The sequence below is a fragment of the Staurois parvus genome, unplaced genomic scaffold (genome assembly GCF_062004578.1).
Source record: "Staurois parvus isolate SC_StPar_1 unplaced genomic scaffold, SC_StPar_1.0 ptg000711l, whole genome shotgun sequence".
Lineage (NCBI taxonomy): Eukaryota > Metazoa > Chordata > Amphibia > Anura > Ranidae > Staurois > Staurois parvus.
Genome location: NW_028318507.1, coordinates 319,692 through 341,518, shown reverse-complemented (window position 1 = coordinate 341,518; position 21,827 = coordinate 319,692). Strand labels below are relative to the sequence as shown.

The 21,827-nt window shown below is 43.7% G+C and overlaps 1 protein-coding gene and 1 long non-coding RNA gene across 2 annotated transcripts in view; one reads left to right on the top strand and one right to left on the bottom strand.

Annotated features, from left to right (window-relative positions):
- Nucleotides 1-938: 938 nt before the first annotated feature.
- LOC149445759 (uncharacterized) lies at nt 939-10,389 on the bottom strand. Its single transcript, XR_016306341.1, has 3 exons — nt 10,250-10,389; nt 2,587-2,758; nt 939-1,175 (listed from the first exon to the last, which is right to left on the bottom strand). It is a non-coding gene; the product is annotated as an uncharacterized LOC149445759 (long non-coding RNA).
- Nucleotides 10,390-17,143: 6,754 nt separating this feature from the next.
- Nucleotides 17,144-21,827, top strand: part of LOC149445758 (uncharacterized) — a 30,190-nt gene continuing 25,506 nt past the window's right edge. Inside the window, exon 1 of the mRNA XM_089653406.1 lies at nt 17,144-18,144. Coding sequence (XP_089509532.1) covers nt 17,550-18,144 — 595 coding nt within the window. The 5' untranslated portion in view covers nt 17,144-17,549. The remainder of the gene's footprint in view (nt 18,145-21,827) is intronic.

The window sequence follows — 21,827 nt, the reverse complement described above, 5'->3', positions numbered from 1 at the left end:
GGGCGGAGACAAGACCAGTCACCCTGCACAAGGAGAGAGAGCAGCAGTGACTGGTCTTTATTACAGGAAACTCCTGTGCAGAGGTAAGGTTTCACACTGAATGGATGAGTGTACAGATCTGGAAGAAATACACAGAGCACACCAAGATTCAAAGAAGTACGAGTCTTGTATTTAGAAAATATTTGTTTATCCAGGAGTTTAGTTTTAACCTTCCTAGTGGTAATCCCGAGTGTGACTTGGGGTTAATTTACAATACCAAAAGCAGCAACCCAGAGCCACACTCGGGATTACACTGTAGTGCTTGTCCTGTGATCCCCCGATCCTTACCTTGTCCTGCGATTCCCCCAATGTCCTCCCGCTGTGCCAGCATCCGTCTGTTAGGATTCCATTCCTGTATCAAACCATTTCACATACATTTTGTCCCGAGTGCTTTGTCCTGTGCCCTGACCTGCATTTTTACCGTTCTTTCTGTCTGGAAACTTGAGAATGTCCATGGCGTCGAAAAAGGATCCCTTTAGGTCAAAAGCGGTTTTAGTCCAGCTAGAAAACAGCGATAGTAAATCAGAACCACTTGCAGAATTGAGTGATAATGATTTGTGGGGAAATTCATCATCAGACACTGAAAGTGACGACAGCGATGATTCTGCGACTGAACTCAGCGATGTGCGAACTTTGCGCTCTATTTCAAATTTCAGTGTTTTTGGTTTGATTACATTATTGAATTAAATGTATTATTATTTTTTATAATTATTTATTATAATTTTATGATTTTGTGTTTCAAACTTTATCATACCCGGGATGTTTACTAGACTCTTGTTTGGGCAGATTTAAGTGAGTTATTCCTAAGAATTACAGGCCTACAATATAAAACAACAAATTTCCATGCAAAACAATGTACCGCTTTGACATTCAAAAATAATGAGATCATTAGACCGTCAGGGAGGTTAAATGAAAGCAGAATATTATATTTATTGTGTAATCTACTAGTCCCATTAATCCACAATGTAATGAAGATGAACAAAGACAGACGTCTGAAGTCCAGCCTATGAGACAGCCATTGATGCCTCCATACGTACAGTGGAGAAATCAGTGTAGACAAGAAGGAACATTAGCTGCTTCTTCAGCATTCTATGTGATCTTCCCAGCCTTTTACTTTGGTTTGTACAGGCTTTGCTCTGCCATCAAAAAACGTAGGTTAAATAAACTTGTTAAAGAGACCTTGTCACCATTTAAATAATAAATCTCTTAAGAATATATGTGCATTTAATGTAATGTCTGCATTTTATTTACTGATAGAAGCTTCCTTTGTATAGACAGCCAAAAGCCCTGAGACTGCTGCTGAGTGCCACCATCTAGGATGTAATATCAGCAGACTCTCAAGTGACACTCTATAGCACAGGTGTCAAACTGGTGGCCCTCCAGCTGTTGCCAAACTACAAGTCCCATGAGGCATTGCAAGATTGACAGTTACAAGTGTGACTCCCAAAGGTAGAAGCATGATGGGACTTGTAGTTTTGCAACAGCTGGAGGGCCGCCAGTTTGACACCCCTGCTCTATAGTATTCCTCTTCACTCCTCACCCAGCTGCTACATAAAGGGTTATGTAGGAAAGAGAGAGGAGGGGTAGAGGAGCTGGGCCAGCACACACAGTAATTAGACATTCCCAGAAGAGGAGAGATCTTAGCAGGAGTAGTCAAAGTTGCTAACCAATTCAAAGGCACATTGCAAGTGAATAAAAGTAGTTTATGGAACAGAAAAAAACCTCTGTATACAAGCATTAAAAATACTTGATTGTTCTGTTGTTTTGTTCCATGTCCATTGGGTAACTTTATCTCCATAATAGAGATGATATATTCCATCTGATAGGTTTATGATCAAACTACGGTGTCTTCTTTATGCCGTCACTTCATCTAAAACGGTATGGTATGTGATCTTGTCTGGTGTTATTAACCATTTGGATGTAAGGTAAACAATTGTAATGGTCTCCAGTCATACTGCTGTGCGCAGTACATTCCACTCCAATAGGCATTCATTACAACTCAGCACACATTTTATATATATATCTCATTAAAGGGTATATTTTAGATTCATCAATTGGCCAGATGGAGCGTAAGGATACGCATCTCATTCCACATTGTCAAGCTTTAGGCCACGTTCACACCATACATGCAGAAAAACTGATGGAAACTGATGTGCAGATTTCATTTGCAGAGACATTTTTCATACATGCTTCAATGAGTTTTATACATGTTGCAGGTTCCTGCTCAGAAAAAAACTGCATGTGATACCAGTGTTGTGGTGTGAACAGGGCACATAGAGAACAACTGATTTTGTTGCGCGCTTGCAGAAAAACTGACATCTCTGCACCATGGTGTGAACGAGGCTTTAAAGTCCGGGGTTTCAATCCCACAAGGACACTATAGGCATGGAGTTTTTACGTTCTTTCCTTTCTGAAACAGAAACAATATTGTGTTTCTAACAAGGTTCCAGTACACTGTGATATTATTTTGATGCTCAGTTTTATCTAAAACTACAAGTTAATATGACCATTTCATCCTCTAACAACTCCTCCTATTGGTGTTCTTACCATAACTTTCCCATGAGTCGGTGAATCCAGTTCAACCTCCTCACCGACTGTGAATCATTGCGTAGGACACTGGGCCCTGTGGTCACTGTCATCACAAAATGGTTTCCAGTCTGGACAATTTCAGTGATGGTCTTCAGATCTTTTCTTTTCTGGATTACGTCATCAGGAACCCCTGAAATCAGTAAAATACCTTTGTTATGTGCTTTCCAGAAACCATAAACTAGCCTGCATGGGCATTGCATTCAAACTGGTCTCAGTCACACATCTAAGCATCCACACACATATTTCAGGATTGCTTTGGGGTTGCCAGGACATTGCAACCCGCCGGTGCTGGTATTAGGCTTAGTTCACACTGGCACGGAAAGCAGGCATTTAAGGGATGTTGTTAACGCTCCTCAAATGTCTATGCAAATGATTTTATTGACAGCACACAGTGCTGTTCACATTATTATAAAATTGAAGCCTCATGTTGAGTCTGGAGGAGTTTGAAGCCTTTCAAAGACTCCCATTCAAGTGTATGGTGATGCTCTGGCAGGCATTTGCGGGGCGTTTGCAGTGCAGTTGTGGCACGTTAATAACATGACAGTTTATTATAGGCATTTGTGGTGTGGTTTTAACGCTTGTAAAATGCTTATAAAACGCTTCAAAACTGTGCATAGGGAGTTTAGGGGGCATTTTTAACGCTAGTAAAACACCAGTCTAACACCCTCACTAAAGCTCTTTAATGTCTGTCTGCTGCCAATACCAATGTTGTAGGAGAGTTTAAGAGTTAGAAATGTAGTCAAGTGTGAACAAGCCCTTAAGGAGATTGTGGGTACAGGTCATACAGATGAATAGAGGCAGCTCTTGGCTTGCTATGACATACAGATAGAATAGTTATTAGGTATAACTTGGCCTTTCTGATCTCTTGTAACACTGAGGAACCCTTGAATTAACTGTGAGGTCTCAGGGAACCCCCACTAATATATACAAGTACTATATCTACAGCTCACCGCACATCTGAATGATGGTCAGTGGGAAGAAAGCTCCTTACAGTTTTGGTGAGTGTGAAGAATTCCGCCCCTTTCAGATAAAATGTGCATTTATGTCAGTGGTTACATACAGTATCTGAAAGACAGAATTGATTTGCTCATGGAACCCCTAGCAACCTCTGGAGGAACATTGAGATTCCACAAATCCTGGTTGAGAGGCTGGTGTAGCTAGTGGTCAGTTAGCTTGGTGATTGATAACAGTCTGACTTCAACAAGACTCTTTGCCTTCATCAGTGAAAAGGACTGGTGGCTACACCAGGAAAAGGATGAGAGGATTTTTTTTAATTTTTTTTTACAACGACTTTTATTTATGTACAATATTTGTTTTTTTCTTCACCATAATGAAATTATTTTAAGATGAGAACCTATTTTAGAATACAATTTGGGATATCTGAAGGTGACTGAATATGCTGTATCTAAACAAACAGGAACTTCTATGCAGCTAGCACATACAGTATGTAACACCCTCCAGGTTAGTCAGATAGTATTAGAAAGAGGCTGAGTAGCAGCCAGGGAATGAGTCAGCCTGGGAGTGAGGTTACCTCAGGAAAGGCTGGGAGGCTCTAACAGGTCAGAGCTTTCTGGGGCCCTCTCACCTCTCCAGAAACCTGACAGCTTTCTGGAGGGGGTGGAAGAGGCTTAGATCTGCATGTTTGAGGGACCCTGACAGGAGGTTGAGCATGGTGACCAGGGAAACCCTCAAATGTGCAGAGCCTGGAGGAAGGTGTGCAATTTCGGATGGAAAATGGATTGAGGAAGGCTAGAGTGTGGAGCCTGGAAGGGTGCCACAGGGAGGGGATCTCACCAAAGGCAGGTTGCTTGAAAAAAAGAGGATCTCCACTGCCTCAACATCTCCTAGGGAGGACAGCCTGTGCAGCAGGGAAGGAGCCAGCCCAGCATAAGTTCTGAATGCAGCCACCAATCCACCAAGCTAACAGGAGAGGACAGAGTGAGTACTCATACACCCCATGAGCCGGATAAGGGGAAAGGGACGTCAGGTGCAAGACCCAACTAGCTCCTCATCTGGGACTGCTTGTGCTAAATTAGCAGCTTCTGGGCCTGGACCCCCTTGTCCAGGGATACCCTCAGGCAGATGGATGAAGAGGAGGATTCATCTGTGGTGTGAAGAGGTACACCAAAGAGCCATTGGTGCTCTTCCAGAAAAGAGACTGTTGCTAAAGGTTCCTGTAATAAATAAATAAATCCACATTTCTGTACATAGTTGCTAAGGAGTTTGTTCTCAAGTTCTGCAGTTCCTTGGGCATCCCATATACCCCTAGACCCCATCTAAGTTCGTAGCCCTTAATAAAATCACAAAACCAAGCTCAAGGGCTGTTCTTTGGCTCCAGTGTGCAAAGTGTGGAAAATGTGTGTTGCCTGGCCGTGTAGAGCATAGGGAGACCCAAGTAAAAATTCAGCAGCCCCTAAGGGGGTAGTGCTACTCATACATGAGCAGTATGATGTGATTTACTTGGGAACAAGAGTCTAGCCTAGACAATTTACAGTGGAGTTGAGTGAGGGCTACAAAATGAACTATTAGCAATTTGTGAAATCCGTGCCCAAAGCCCAGACCACCAGAGAAATTCTTCCTTCAAGGATCAGTAAACAAGTTACTATGCTGTCCTAATTGATTATTTTATTTGTTTTTACACTAGCCGATGTTTCCTTTTGATTTACCAAAACTCTGTAACCTTTTTACATTTGAGCATTATTCCAGACTGGGGTGAAGATAGAAGTTGATGAAAAAAAGATGGAAAAAATTGTTGGCACATTGTGGCATGATGGAAAGATTGAGTGCCTGTGGACTATGGAGTCTCAGGAAATAACTAGTGATTTAATGGAGGTGGTGTATCTGTTCTGAGACATCAAGCATGCACAGTAGACGTTTCCAGACCTTATTAAATTTGATTGATACTTAATGTACCTTTTGGAAGTATACCATCTGTTCCATTGCAGACCGTAGAACACATGCACTGAAAACTAAACCATTCTGCTCCACTAGCATTTAGCAGACTCAATAATCCAAGGGGTCATGAGATATGTTTTCAGGGGCCGCAAAGCATGGCAATCTTGCCCAGCTATTAGAAAGAACAGAACAGTTCACAAAGCGGGTCTTATTTAGATATCTTATAGGCTGGAAAATATGCAACATATAGAATAGAACTATTACTCTTTTTTTTATTTAGCGGCTGTATGTTTATTATTATTTTGGGGGGGGGGGGGGAGTACATTTAGGGTAGTGAAGTTAATTTTATTGATTGTATAATTACAGTATGTTAAAGTCTAGCTCTATCTTTCCTTTCATTTCTTTCCTTCTCTCCTTTCCAACTATTTAAAATAATGTGAAAAGTATGAAGGATTTACTCATGTCAGCCTCATGTTTATGGTTTATGTACTTTAGGCTGTTATTGGGTACATTACAAATATTATATTATTATTATTATACAGTATTTATAAAGCGCCAATAGTTCGCTCAGCGCTGTACATTACAAAAGGGGGACAAAACATGTGACAGAACAATACCAATACAATGCAAAACATGAGGGGATAAAGGGCCCTGCTCTTTCGAGCTTACAATCTAGGAGTATTTTCTCTATTATGTCTTTAAAAGTTTTTTCGTTTCTTTGAGTTGATTAATTTTATTTTGTAAACAATTTAATTTTGATTTTTAATTTTATTAGGTAATCCCCCACTGTAGAGAAGCCTTAGAACCTTTTGTCAGGTTTAATGTTGTTTGTGCCCTGATAGAAACAATTTATTTTCCCTTTCATTTATTCTAAAGCTGGCCATGCACTAGTAGATTTCCAAATGAATGTTCATTTGAACAATTGTATGGAAATCCGTATGTAAATTCTTAGTATATTCAATGACTTGACGAATATCGTTCGAAAGTACTTAACCACTTGAGCTCCAGAGGATTACCCCCCTTAATGACCAGGCCTCTTTTTGGTACTCGGCGCTGCACTAATTCAACTGATAATTGCGCGGTCATGCAATGCTGCACCCAAACGAAATTTACGGCCTTTTTTTCACACAAATAGAGCTTTCTTTCGGTGGTATTTGATCATCTGTGCGCTTTTTATTTTTCACGCAATAAACAAAAAAAGGCCAAACATTTTGAAGAAAAACAATATTTTTTACTTTCAGCTATAAAAAATATATAGTAAACTCAAAGTTGTTTATAAATTTAGGCCAAAATGTATTCTGCTCCATGTTTTTGGTAAAACAAATCCCAATAAGTGTATATTGATTGCTTTGTGTGGAAGTTATAGCGTCTACAAACTATGGTATAGATACTGCAATTTACGCCATTTTTCTGCTATACAGCGCTGCGCTAGTTTAACGGACAATTGCGCGGTCATGCAATACGTTACATAAATTAAATTTACATCCTTTTTTTCCCCACAAATTGAGCTTTCTTTTGGTGGTATTTGATTGCCTGTGCGGTTTTTATTTTTTGCGCTATAAAAAAAAAAGGCTGACAATTTTGAGGAAAAAAACCCAATATTTTGGACTTTTTGCTACAAAACATGTCCAGTAAACAAAAATGCAAAAATCAAATTTAGTCATAAATTTCTGCCAAAATGCATTCTGCGACATGTCTTTGCTAAAAAAAAAAAAAAAACCAATATGTGTAAATTAATTGGTTTACGTGAAAGTTATAGCGTTTACAAATGGCGGGAAAGATACTGGGATTTTTAGGTTTTTTTTATACTAATAATGGCGGCGATCAGCGAATTATGGCGGCGATCAGGGACTTATGGCGGGACTGCGGCGGACATTCTGACATTGGGGGGTACTGACTTGGGGTCACTGACATCCCCAAAAACACTAATACAGTGATCAGTGCAAAAAAAAAAAAACACTGACACTGTACTAATGGCAATGGGGAGGAAGGGGTTAACTTTATTTTGCAGGGAAGGGTTATAGGAGTGAGGGGAGTGTTTTACTAGGGGGCGGGGGTGTGTACTGGACGGGACAAGGCTGATCAAGAAAGGGAAACTGTTCTTTCTCGATCAGCTCATCCTCGAGCTGACAGGGAAGTGACAGACAGCACAGCTACTGCAGCTGTGCTGTATGTCACTGTTTGCCGCCGATCGCCGGGAAACAGCCGCTAAGGACCGGCTGTGACCCGGCGACTCACATCTGCGGCGGTGATCGGTGAGACAGATAGGGCAGCGGCACGCCTCCTATTTGTTTACAAAACACACATTTTAAAACGTGGTTTTGCCTGCGAGTGCCGCCGTATATCTACAGTGGCTGGGCGGCAAGTGGTTAAACATTTTGTTTTGATTTTTAACATTCAATTCTGAATAAATAGATTTTCCCAAACAAAATCTACATTTACTGTTAGAAATTTGTAGGCTACATGTTCTTAAAATAAAAATGTTTGAAGTAAACTCGTGTATGGCCAGCTTAACATTTGTTGAATAGAAAGAAGGTAAGGAAGAATCTCCCTAAAGAAGACAGAAATAAAGGAAATGTACTGAGAGAAATATGTGGCTTGAACTTGCAGACTTCTATTACAGGAAATGTTACATAATACAGGCAGCGTTTTGTGGACACCTTACCATCACACTATCTATGCTTGTTAAACATCCAATTTCAAAACCATGGGCATTAACCACTTCAGCTCATTGGGTTTTTTTAACTTCTTTTGGCAATATTACTTTACAATAAATTCTTTTCAATGGAATTTATAGACAAATAGATCTCACTTTGGACAGATTTTTTCCATAGAACTGGAAGTAAAAGGATATTTCCCAAAAGGAAATAGATGGAACAAACAACAGGGACATTAACTCCTTACTCTATCAAATATGACTTCTACTACAGTCCAGCAGCCTCCTGGGATATCCACGTCAGATATCACAGGAGGCATCAGCCTACAGACAGCAGCTGGAGAAGGACCGATCTGGAAGGGCGGGCTGCAAGAACCCAGACAACTCTCAATGATCTAAAAAAGGTAGATGTCAAGAACGGAAAAAGTATTTCCTCATATTTGTAAATTAAATGATTTACAGAGGAGTGTTTTATTTGTTGATTTTGATATATTAAAAAGGCCAAAAAAATGGAGACTTTATTACCACTTTAAAAACCAGACAAGACGCAGAGACTGGCCAACAGATTGGAATTTCTATGGTCCCAAGACCTGATGCAAGCATATCAGCAAATGGAGACCATGCAGGTTTAGCTGTACCTACACAATGTGCTGAACCAACTTCCCAATTCTCTTCTACTAGGAGAGAGTGACCCAAGTCTGTCTATGCACACCCATCAAAATGTTATATTTATAAAAAACCACTGACAACCAAAAAGTGAACATTTCTTGTATCAGTGTGCTGGATGGCATAATGTATGTCTACAAGTGCCATGAAATGGGCAGACTTTAGCCTTCCAGAGACCACAGTGAACTGGTTTCTGAAATTAGCTGGCTGTATCTTACAGTACATACACTACATGGCTAAACGCTGCCAAATTATTGAGTCCAGGTGCACAAAGGCAGGTCCATGATGACACCGTTTATGGAGTTTGGTGTGACATAACTCACGTGGTCAACACAGAATCCTGAATTCAACCCTACTGGCAGGATCACCGCTGGGCTGAACGGAACAGACAAACAAACTTGTAGTGTGTACCAAGCTGAACATTCAGTTGCTGGCTTCAAAACAAAAAAGTATACAACGCCTGTGTGTTTACTATAGTAAGCAGTCACAGTCTGAGAAGAAAAGCCTGTCCCCTGACAGCATTGTGCAGTGAAGGACCCTTGCTCTTTCTGTGGAAGCAGCGGTTGTTCTGCAGAGGACAGACCTATAGCTTTGGGATCAGCGACACTCATGCACCTTGCAGATTGGAGAGTTCTGTCTCTGACTCAGCAGTGGGGTATCAGATTGCTGAAAGGCAACCGTTGGCTCCACACAGCGAGAAAGGGTCCTTCTCAGCAGCATTGCAGATAGAGGACAAAATGTTCTTTGGTTTTTTTTTTTTTTTTTTGTTACAATATTTTTGTTTTGATGCATCTTAAATGTATTTAGAGGATTTATACTGAAAAATATGTTGACTTTTACATTTTCAAAAGGAGAACAGATATGGCAATCCCCTGTAATTGTCTCAGAACAGCAACTTAAAGTGATTCTAAACCCACTTAATTTTCTTTAAAATAATAAACATGTCATACATACCTGCTCTGCGCTCCCCTCAGGTCCCCCTGCTGGTGGTCCTGGCTCCTCCCCCTTTGCCAAATGTCCTCATAGCAAGCCACTGGCTATGGGAGCACTCGTGCAGGTTCACTGCCGAGCCAGCTCTGAGTGTCCATTGACTCACAAAGCACAGCCTGGCCCGGCTTCCTCCTCACTGGCTGTGATTGACAGCAGCAGAAGCCAATGGTTCCCGCTGCTGTTTCTGAGCCAAAGAGGAGGGAGAGAACAGAGACATGGAATATTGATTTTTGCCAAAATGTCATCTATCCTTCTAGTGTAAGATCTGAAATTACTAAGAATAAAAAGGTGCTCTGGATAGGCAGTGGATTGCTGCTGACAATGTATGTGTGTTTTGGTTATAGAACTAAACTGCCCGAGTGATGCCTGCTGTAGTACTCTAGTGATAAAACATGAAAAGGAACCATGGCTTACCTTGCGCCTATGATCCCCAGGTAATCCAGTAACCTGAGAAATGGCTTTTTCTTCTGCCCCATGGTCCCAACTTCCTACTGAATCATCTCACACACTGCTCAGCTCACCGGACCATCACTGATCAAGGAGAAACCAGCAGGAACCTTAAACCAGGAGAAAATACAAAAAAAGAAACAACAAAATATATAATACATTTCACACATACCAGCCTTTATATAATATTAACCTCAAACATATGGCTGAAATATTTATACAGGTCTTATCTGACAAAAGGATTTGTATTTCTATCCTTCCAGTTCTGAGATCTACACAGCTCTGCCACACAGCACAGTCCTGTTTGGCAGGGCAGGAACCCCATTTTTTTCTGCTGCAGTTAACGAACACTTACAGGTCTTGCCTTTCCCCCAGCCTAGGACTGAACAGTAAAGAGAGAAGCAGAAAGCCGAATCTTTCTGTCACGTCCCCTTCTCCTCCTATCAGCACATGAGCACAATCAACTGGTCCCTTGTACTGCTTCTCTCACCCCCCCCCCCCCCCTTAGTCTGATCTCTGCTGCAAAGGACTTCAAGAAGCTGATAATAAATCAAATTTCAGCTACTGTTTGCATTTCAAAAAAATAATTTATGGATATATTAAAGTGGAGCTCCACCAAAAAGGGGAAGCTTTGCTGGTTTGCCTCCTCCCCCCCTCCACTGCCACATTTCGCACTTTTTTGGGGGGGAGCGGGTCCCTGGTTCTGGCATGCCCTCCTCTTTCCCCCCCCCGCAGTCTTCTGGGACACATTACAGGTCCCAGAAGATTGCTGGACCATTCGGGAGGCGCAGTACAACTCGTGCATGTGCAGTGGGCACCCAGCTGTGAAACCACAAGGCGTCACAGCCGGGTGTCCACAGTTGCGATGCTGGCGCCAGGGGGAAGAGACAAGCGGGAGAAGGGACGGCATGGGCGACAACATCACTGATCCTGCTAAGACACAGTTCAATATTTTAATAGGGGTAGAAAGTAGAACTATAGGCAACATTTTTTTTCATTTTGGATAGAGGAAGGGAGGGTTATAACCCCTGTCAAGTTTTATTTTTTGCTATCTGTGTCCCAAACAGGAGAAATAGAGAGGGGGAATCTTCCAGGGACACAGACAGCAATAGAAACCTGACAGGTGTTCTAATCCCTCTCCTCTCTACCCAAACAAAAAAAAAAAAGTGTTTCCTTTAGTTATACCTTTAGGCTTTCTAATCCCAAGAATGAAAATACTCCATAATACTTGCTGCCGGTATTCTCACCTTCCAAAGCATTTTAGTTCATGGATAAGTTCACCTTTTGATAAAAAAAAAAATGCACATTTTATACGCAGGTAAAAAAATGTGTATTATTGTTTGCTGCAGAAGCCTGGAAAGCATTGCACCAGCGATAGGCAGATGACTGATGCCATGCAGGTCTCCTGCAGATCTGTCAGTACATCTGCTCGCCCCATACAGGATGTACGAACAAGCAGATATACTGACAGGAAGACTGAATGAACTACCCCAGTGCTCCACAGTGCCGTGATAGTTCATTGAGAACTACAAGCTGACAGCCGCTAAGTCTGGGGACTAGTAGTTTCTCATTCACAGAGGAGTGACACGGCCGGGCAAATGGAGTCCCACACGGCCACATTTTTAAAAAATTTGACAGATATCGGGGAGAAGATCGCTCACTAGCTGACAAAGCTGGTGATCTGCAGGGAGCGGGGGCCAGTGCGTTCATAACATGTTACACTCTGAATATGGGGGTAACATGTTACAAAAGGGGAATTAGCCTTTAACCACTTGCCCTCCAGAGGATTTACCCCCCTTCCTGCCCAGGACATTTTTTTGCATTACGGCTGGTAAATGGTACGGTGGGATATGATTGCCTATGCGGTTTTTATTTTTTGCACAATAAAAAAAAAAATAGACTGACAATTTTGAGAAAAAAAAACTATATTTTTGACTTTTTGCTATTAGACATGTCCAGTAAAAAATTTTTAAAAATCACATTTGTCATAAATTTAACCGTTGCCATACCGGGCACTTTTACCCCCTTCCTGCCCAGGACATTTTTCAGGTTTCAGCGCTCTCACACTTTGAATGACAATCATACAACATTGTACCCAAACTAAAATGTTATCATTTTCTTCACACAACTAGAGCTTTCTTTTGGTGGTATTTAATCACCGCTGGGGTTTTTATTTTTTGCTGAATTAACAAAAAAAAGGCCAAAAATGTTGAAAAAAATCCCACCTTTTTCTTTTTCTGTTATAAACGTTTACAAATAAATAATTGCTCTTCAAAAATTTAGGCCAAAATGTATTCTGCTACATGTCTTTGGTGAAAATAACCCAAACTTGGATGTATTTTTTAGTTTGTAGGAAAGTTATAGAGTTCACAAACTGTGGTATAGATCTGAATATTGATCAATCCTGAAGTACTGACAGCCAATCTAATTTCTTGAGGTCCAAGAATGTCAAAACAGTACAGATATCCCCCAAATGACCCCTTTTTGCAGAGTGGACAGTCCGACGTACTTCATAAGAGGCATGGCAAGTTTTTTTAAGTTGTATTTTTTTTGTCATAATTTTTCGGAAAATGAAAAAATTAAAAAAATTATTTTCACAATTTTTTTTTTTACATACTGTCACCAGTGCAGTACAGTGTCATCATATAACTGGCATGGCGGTGATCAGGGACACTGACTGGTGACAGTATGAAAAAAAAATATATAATTTTTTTTATTACAATTTTTTTACGATTTTTTTTTCATATTTCACTATCACCAAAGTAGTACAATGTTACCATAGTAACATTGTACTACTTTGGGGAAGTAATCAGTATTTTTTTTTTTTTTTACATAATTTGCTTACAGCAAAGAATTACTTTGCTATAAGCAAGCATTTACCTGAATAACATCGATTCATTCAGGGTTTTTTTTTTTTGTGCTTAGCTGTGATTTGGCCACAGCTAATCACATGACAGCTGGGCTGTGATTAGCCCAGCTTGTGCATGTGATCGCTGTGACCAATCACAGCTACACACACTAGTATACAATGGATGGCATGAATGAAGCCATCCATTGTATACAACTGTCATGTGATCTGCTGTGATTGGTCACAGCAGGTCACATGGTATTGGCAATGGGCCGGTACTCAGATATGTCATCGGCCGTGTCCGAGGTACACAGCCAGTGACAGATCGCGCAGCAGCGCGGCTCTGCAGGCGCGCAAACTGTGCATGCCCGGGAGGACGCCATATGGCTTCCACCCGGAACGCTAAGGGATTTGGCCGGGGGGCTAATGGTTAATCCAAAATGTATTCTGTGACATGTCTTTGCTATGAGACAATATGTGTAAATTAATTGGCTTACGTGATATTTATAGTGTTTACAAATGGCGGTATATATACTGGGTTTTTTTTTTTTTTTTAACTAGTAATGACGGCGATCAGCAACTTATAGCGGGACTGCGGTGGGCATTCTGACACTGGGTGGAACTGACATCCCTAGGGACACCAATACAGTGATCAGTGCTAATAAAAACCACTGACACTGTACTAATGGCAGTGGGGAGGAAGGGGTTAACATGTGGGGCGATCAAAGGGTTAACCTGTGTGCTGTGTTACTATGGGGCTGTGTGTTAGTGCTTCACTGTAAGCACACTGCTTTGCATGGCTGTGACCCGGTGACTGATAGCCGCGGCCGTGAATGGTGGCGCAGGTAGGGCACACGTGCGTCCCCTACCTGGCAATGCAAAATCAGGTATATACACGTGATTTTGTGCACCTGTGCCGCCTTGTAGCAGTACTTCTGCTATAGGGCGGACGGGAAGCGGTTAATACAAGACTGATGTTTCCCTTCCTGGTGACACCTCTGGCACATGTGCATTCTAACCAATATTCTCAGTATCCTGAAATGCTGCGATGTGAAGAGACCTTTGCTCTAATGACATGATCACAGATCTCCAGTATAGGTTCTCATTCTCACAAGCCTTCCTCTGTTTACTTCCCTGAAACACCATGTGACAAGCAACATCACAGGGGCTGTGTCATCACTTAGGCTACTTTCACGCTGACCTGCGGCAAAAACACATATGCATATTTCACACGTTTATACCGCGGTTGCTGTGCGTTTTGTGGTGTGTGTTAGATGTGTTGCATTACAAAGCATATTGGTGAATAGCTGGTTGTTAAGGACGTCATCAGGTACTGGCTTCTTAACCACTTGACAACCAGCCTATAGCCGAATGAAGGCCACAGCGCGGTTGTCCAGTTCTGGGAGGGCGTCATACGACATCCTCCTAGACCGCGCCCTCCCACGTGCCCCCAGCGGCACGCACCCGGCGATCTCCGTGATTGCTGTGTCCTATGGACACAGCTGATCACGTGATGTGGTAAAAGGGCAATCAGAGCAGCCTTTTACCACATGATCAGCTGTGTCCAATCACACAGCAGATCGCTGGGTAAATGCAGTTGCTGGTCATCGGCTTCACTTTCTTGACGCTGTCACAGTGTGAGGAAAGTCCTGCTGATAACCGGCAATTGTCTGAAAACAGATTGGCACTGATGATCAGTGCCACCCACATGTGCCTAGCAGTGCTTCCCATCTGTGCTGCCCAGCAGTGGCGCCAGTCAGTGACTAGCAGTGCTGCCCATTAGTGTAGCGTCATCAGTGCCGACTCATCAGTGACGCCTCATCAACGCACATTAGTGAAGGAGAACAATTACCTGTTTGTTTCTATTATAACATTTTGCAAAGAAAGACTTTTTCTTTTGATTTTTTGCTATTTTTTTGTTTATAGCGCAAAAAATAAAACACCCAGAGGGGATTAAATACCACCAAAAGAAAATCTGTGTGAAAAAAAATGATAAAAATGTCCTATGGGTACAGTGTTGCATGACCGCGCAATTGTCATTCAAACTGCGCCAGCGCTGAAAGCTGAAAACTGTCCTGGGCAGGAAGGGGGTATAAGTCCTCGGTAGGGAGGGGTTAAAGGATAAGTTCACCAATCATAACATGTTACACCCATAATCAGGGTGTAGCATGTATTGAATGGACCGACCCCCGCAACCCCCTGATCTCCATTGGGACAGCAAGTGGGGGATTTTCTCCTCCCTGCTGACACAGTTTAAAAAACAAATGATGTGGCCGTGCAGGGGTTCCGCCCGCGTCACTCAATCAGTGTTCTGTGAATGGGACAACTACAAGTTCCTGCAGCCTTTGTGGCGGTCAGCTTGGAGTTTTCAATGAAGGACCACGGCGCACCGCAGGGCAGTGTTAGTTCATGGAGCCTTCCTGTCAGTAGTATGCTGACAGATCAGAGGGAGACCTCCATGACACCAGCCATCTGCTGATTGATGCTACAAAGCTTTACAGGCTCCACAAACAAAAAAATAATAAATGCACATTTTTTATTTTCACCAGAAAATAAAAAAAAAAAAAAAGTGCTTTTATTCATAAAAAGTGAACTTCTCCTTTAACTAGCAGCTATTCATTGGCTGTGAAGGATGCCGGTGGGCGGACACTTCTTAACAACCAGCACATTTCTGTCACATGACCTAAAAAAAACGCCCCCTGGGTGAGGATTGGTTAAACTGTGAGGGGCGGATGACACCAGGACGGCCCAGGAATGCGGCACTGAAAGACTTGTGGAAGAAGTGGGAGGACTGGAGAACTCGGACACTCAGGGCATTGAGGGCCACAACTTGGGGGCCATTCACACACTTTTATTGTGATTTCAGTGAGCTGTACCCTGTGCAGGCCTGGGGGGGGTCAGCCACAGTCTACCTCCCCAGTGTTCTGGGGGAACAATGGGGGGGGGGGCAGGTGGGGAAACGCTGAGGGGGCGGGGGGGGGAATGACGCTGAGGGGGCGGGAGGGAATGACGCTGCGGGGGGGGTTTAATGACGCTGAGGGGGCAGGGGGGGAGTGACGCTGAAGGGGGAGGGGAAATGACGCTGAGGGAGCGGGGGGGGTTTAATGACGCTGAGGGGGCAGGGGGGGGGGATGACGCTGAGGGGGCGGGGGGAATGATGCTGAGGGGGCGGGGGGGGGGAGATGACGCTGAGGGGGGGGGTAATGACGCTGAGGGGGCGGGGGGGGGAGATGACGCTGAGGGGGGGGGAAATTACGCTGAGGGGGCGGGGATATGACGCTGAGGGGGCGGGGGGAATGACGCTGAGAGGGGGGGGAGAATGCCGCTGAAGGGGAAGGGGAAATGACGCTGAGGGGGCGGGGGGGAAATGACGCTGAAGGGGCGGGGGGGGGAAATGACGCTGAGGGGGCGGGGGGGGGGGAAATGACGCTGAGGGGGCAGGGGGATATGACGCTGAGGGGGTGGGGGGGGATATGATGCTGAGGGGGGGGAATGACGCTGCGGGGGGGGGGGAATGACGCTGAGGGGGCGGGGGGGGGAATGATGCTGAGGGGGCGGGGGGAATGATGCTGAGGGGGGCGGGGGGGAATGACGCTGAGGGGGGGAAGGGGGGAGAATGACGCTGAGGGGGGGGGGGCAGGTGGGGAAGGGACTCTGGGGGGCAGGTGGGGGAGCCCCAGCTATGTCTGCCCCTTTTTACCCCCCCACCCCCCCACCTCTCCAGACATAACCTATCAGCCTTTCTATACAGACAATCCCCCCAGCCTTGTCCACAAAGCCCCCCGACCTCCTCTATGCGCCCCCCGGCCTCCTCCATCCACCTCCCCGGCTCTCCTGCCCTCTGTCCTCCTCACCTGCTCAGTTCTGCTCCCCCCTCGGAGGCCATCATCCCCGCCCCGGCCGTTCCTTTGCTGTTCCCCTGTCAGCTGATCCTCTCCTTCGCCTCCCATAGACTTTACATAGCTAAAGATGGCCGCCGTTTTCTCTGTATGGAGCCGACTGGAAGGGAGACATCTATGGGATGAGCGGTATTACATGAGAATGCCATCTTGTGGCGGAATTCTAGAATAACCAATAAATGGCCCCAATCCTGTGTAATTCTATGTAAAATCTATAAAATGATAGAAGATGGATTTGGTTGTAGTGTTACATGAGCGCCATATTGCCAGTCAGAGTGACAAGGCCGGAAAAGTGACAGTTGGTGTGAGGTGCTGAGTCAGCCTGAGACCTGCGCTGGTGCCGAGGCATTGCATCCTCAGACTGTGTCTCCTGCGACTGACTGCATCTCCTGCGACTGACTGCAGTTCTTCTCCTTTCTATTACATTGCGTTTACCATACTAGTTTTCTTGATAACATTATTATTATTATTAGATATTTTTAAGCTGTTTTCAGGTACTCCGGCATCAATTACTACCAGGATGCCGCGATCTTCACGACGTCCATCTCGTGGAAGGCCATCACGTCAGGAGGGCGGAGAGTCTCCCATAGCCCATCGGACGAGGGCCAGAGCGCAACAATGGCAGAGACGGGAGGACGCCGCCATCAGCCGGAGTCGATCTCCAAGAGACCGCAACAGGGCTGCTGAGCACCACCCAGAGCCACAGGGAGCACCGGCCATGGAGCCAGAGGGAGCACCGGCCATGGAGCCAGAGGGAGCACCGGCCATGGAGCCAGAGGGAGCACCGGCCATGGAGCCACAGCGAGCACCGGCCATGGTGCCACAGCGAGCACCGGCCATGGAGCCACAGGGAGCACCGGCCATGGAGGCACGCGGCGACGAGCAGGTAATTTGTACCATTTGTTTGGCAGATTGTGAAGATGGAGACGCCAATACTACCCTACCCTGCGATCACCAATTCCACAGCCGCTGCCTACAACAATGGGTTGAAGAGAGTGCTACCTGTCCCATGTGCCGGGCGAACATTCCTGTCCTGCGAGGGGACCAGGATTTCAACCGTATGAGAGAGTTTCTTGATGAAAATGGAATCAACTACGTGATCGATGAGGAGAATGGTATTATAGAGATCTATGATTAATATTACCAGCTTAGAAGTATTTATTGTATTATATATTTTAAGAGTTTTCCTTTCTTGTAGAAGTTATACTATTTAATGCTTTAAAAAAACAAAAAACAAAAAAAAGAAATAAAAAAAAAATATATATATAGTTATTGAATATTATTATAAGTATTATATATTTTAAGAGTTTTCCTTTCTTGTAGAAGTTATACTATTTAATGCTTTAAAAAAACAAAACAAAACAAAACAAAAAAAATATATATATAGTTATTGAATATTATTATAAGTATTATATATTTTAAGAGTTTTCCTTTCTTGTAGAAGTTATACTATTTAATGCTTTAAAAAAAAAAAAAAAAAAAAAAAAAAAAAATATATATATATAGTTATTGAATATTATTATAAGTATTATATATTTTAAAATATGTTCTTTATTGTAGTAGTCTAATATTATTATTATTATTATTACACAGTATTTATAAAGCGCCAACAGTTTGCTCAGTGCTGTACATTACAATGGGAGACAATACATGAGACAGTACAGTAACAATACAATAAAATACACGAGCGGTTCAAGGCCCCTGCTCCTTGGAGCTTACAATCTAGGAGGGAGGGGATAGTGGTACAGGAGGAAATAGCTGTGGGGGATGGAGTGGTGGGGGGAGCGGAGGAGATCAGCAGTTAGGTAAGGGCGGGGTAGGCTTCTCTGTAGAGATGGGTTTTCAGGGTGCGCCTAAAAGTGAGGAGGGTAGGTGACAGTCTGATGGATTGGGGTAGTGAGTTCCAGAGGATGGGGGAAGCCCTGGAGAAGTCCTGGAGGCGGGCATGGGAGGAGGAGACCAGGGAACTAGAGAGTAGGAGGTCTTGTGAGGAGCGGAGAGTACGTTTTGGGTGGTATTTTGAGGCAATGTTATGAACAGCTTTGTACGTCAATGTTAGTATTTTGAATTGTATACGTTGGGCAATCGGAAGCAAGTGGAGGGAATGGCAGAGGGGGGTGGCGGATACGGAGCAGTTAATAAGGTGGATGAGTCTGGCCGCAGAATTCAGGGTAGACTGAAGCGGGGATAGCCTGTGTTGGGGTAGGCCTGCGAGGAGGGAGTTGCAGTAGTCAAGTCGTGATATGATAAGGGAGTGAATGAGTTGCTTTGTAGTTTCCGGGGTTAGGAATGGGCGTATTTTGGAGATGTTGTGGAGGTGGAGTCTGCATGAATTTGTCAGCGATTGGATCTGGGGCTTGAAAGACAGATTGGAGTCTAGAATGACACCAAGTACTCTGGCTTGCGGGGTGGGGCTGATGGTGGTGGTGTTGTTGGTCGTGATGGAGAGGTCAGGGAGAGGTCAGGGAGAGGTCAGGGAGAAGTCAGGGAGGGGGGGGGCGTGGGCTGGGGGGAAAACTAGGAGCTCGGTTTTGGAAAGGTTTAATTTGAGAAAGTGGAGTGACATCCAGTCTGATATGTCGTTCAGAAGGCTAGTGATTTGGCCCAATCTCGTGGGCGGCGAGTGAGGTACTGGGTGGAGGTGGGGGAGGAGGAAGCAGGGAGTTGAAGGTGGAAAAGAGCTGGCGAGGGCTGGCGGAGAGGGTATTGATGAGGGTTACAAAGTAGGCTTGCTTGGCAGCATGGAGGGAGGAAGTGTAGGTGAGGAAGGCGGATTTATATCGGTTGAACGCTTGCTGGGATCTGGTTTTGCGCCATAGTCACTCTAGCGTCACTTGAGGTTTTTGGAATGGTCATTCTGCCAGGGTTGAAACGGTCGGGGTCTAATGTTTTGTGTGGTTAGAGGTGCTAAGGAGTCAAGGGCGGCTGACAGCGAGTTGTTCTAAACAGTAGTGGCCAAGTCAGGGCAGGACAGGGGAAGGATACTGTCGTAGAGTTGGTCAGCTGCAGAGTGGAAGGGGGCAGGGTTCAGGTTGCGGAGATTTCGGCCGGTGAAGGTTTGACGTTTTGGGGGGTAGGTGTAAGAGGACGAGGATACGGAGAAGGTGATGAGGTTGTGGTCAGAGAGGGGAAAAGGGGTGTTTGTGAGGTTGTGGGGGGTGCAGAGATGACAGAAAACAAGGTCCAGGGTGTTCCCGTCGGAGTGGGTGGAGGACTGTATGCACTGTGCGAGTGCAAAAGAGGAGGTTAGGTGGAGGAGTTGTGAGTTATGCTTAAAAATCACATTTATTGTTATTATATTTATTATTGTTATTATTAATATTTATTTTAAGATATTTTCTTCTCATAGTAGTTAATGATTAAAAAAAAATACAAAAAAAATTGTTATTTTATATTAATATCATTACAATGATATTTTAAGATGTGAATAGAAGAATCTGTTAGTTGGACTGAACGACAAAAACAGAACTTTTCATGTGTGCCCACCATTAGAAGTGGGTGGATGCAGGGAGGTAAATTCTAATGGTAGGCATACCACACACAGCTGCAGGCATAATCCTAGTATAATTTTATTCAGCCGGCGATTGGTTTTCATGTAAAAGCAATCCTAGTGACTAATTAGCTGCAGGATTGCTTTTACAAGCAGCGGGAGAAGATGCCTCCCCCCCTTGCTGCCTTCCACGGCCTTCTCAGGCTTTCCCGTGCCATCGGGGGAACCTGAGAATGCAGCCGGTGTTTCTGCCAGCTAACCATAGATTTGACTGGAGACTGGAATGGAGCCAAACATCTCTATAGTCTAAGAAATCAGAAGCTTACCAGCATTTGATCACTTCAGTTTCGCAGGATATAAACAGCGCCATTTGTGAATTGGGAAAGCATCTGATCACACCGATCTTGGTGAGATTAGATAATGTAAGAGCAGAGGAGATATCTAGAGTCTGATAGACCCCAGATTTCTCAAAAATGAATGTATGACAATGTCCATCGCAGTTATAGGGGATATTTGCATTCCCTGACATAGCATTAAAAGTGATAAAAACAATGAAAGGGACAGTGTAAAAATAATTTAAAAATTCAAATTAACTTTAAACTCCATTAAAGATTTATTTTTTTCTACACAAGTTTCTGGAAAATGACAAAAACATTTTTTTTGTTTTACACAAAGTTGTCACTTAAATGATATATTGCTCACACAAGCCATGGGTATACGTGGAATTACATATATAAAATACATTCTGCAACTTCTCCCGAGTATGGGGGTACCACATGTGAGAGACTTTAGCAGTCTAGCCAAGTACAGGACCCCAAAATCCAATATGCTCCTTCAGGCGTTTAAAGGGCTTTATTTACTCATTACACTTCCTGACTACCTATCACAATTTAGGAGGCCCTGAAATGCCAGGATAGCACCAATCCCCCCCAATGATCCCTTTTTGGAAAGTAGACACCCTAAGAAATTTGATAAGAAGCATGGTTAGTATTTTGCAGATCCCATTTGTTGCCACAAGTTTTTGGAAAATGAAGAAAGAAAACAAAAACACATTTTTTTTGTTTTTATATTTCAAAAGCTTGTGAGAAAAAATTAGATCGGCAAAATACTCACCATGCCTCTTTTTTTAAATTCCTTGGGGTGTCTACTTTCCAAAAAGGGTTTATTTTTTTTGGGGGGGGGGGGGGTTGGTGCTATCCTGGCATTTCAGGGCCTCCAAAACTGTGATAGGTAGTGAGGAAGTGTAATGAGGAAGTTACGCACTGTCAAGCTTTCAAAGTGGTCATTGGATTTCAGGCTCCTGTATGT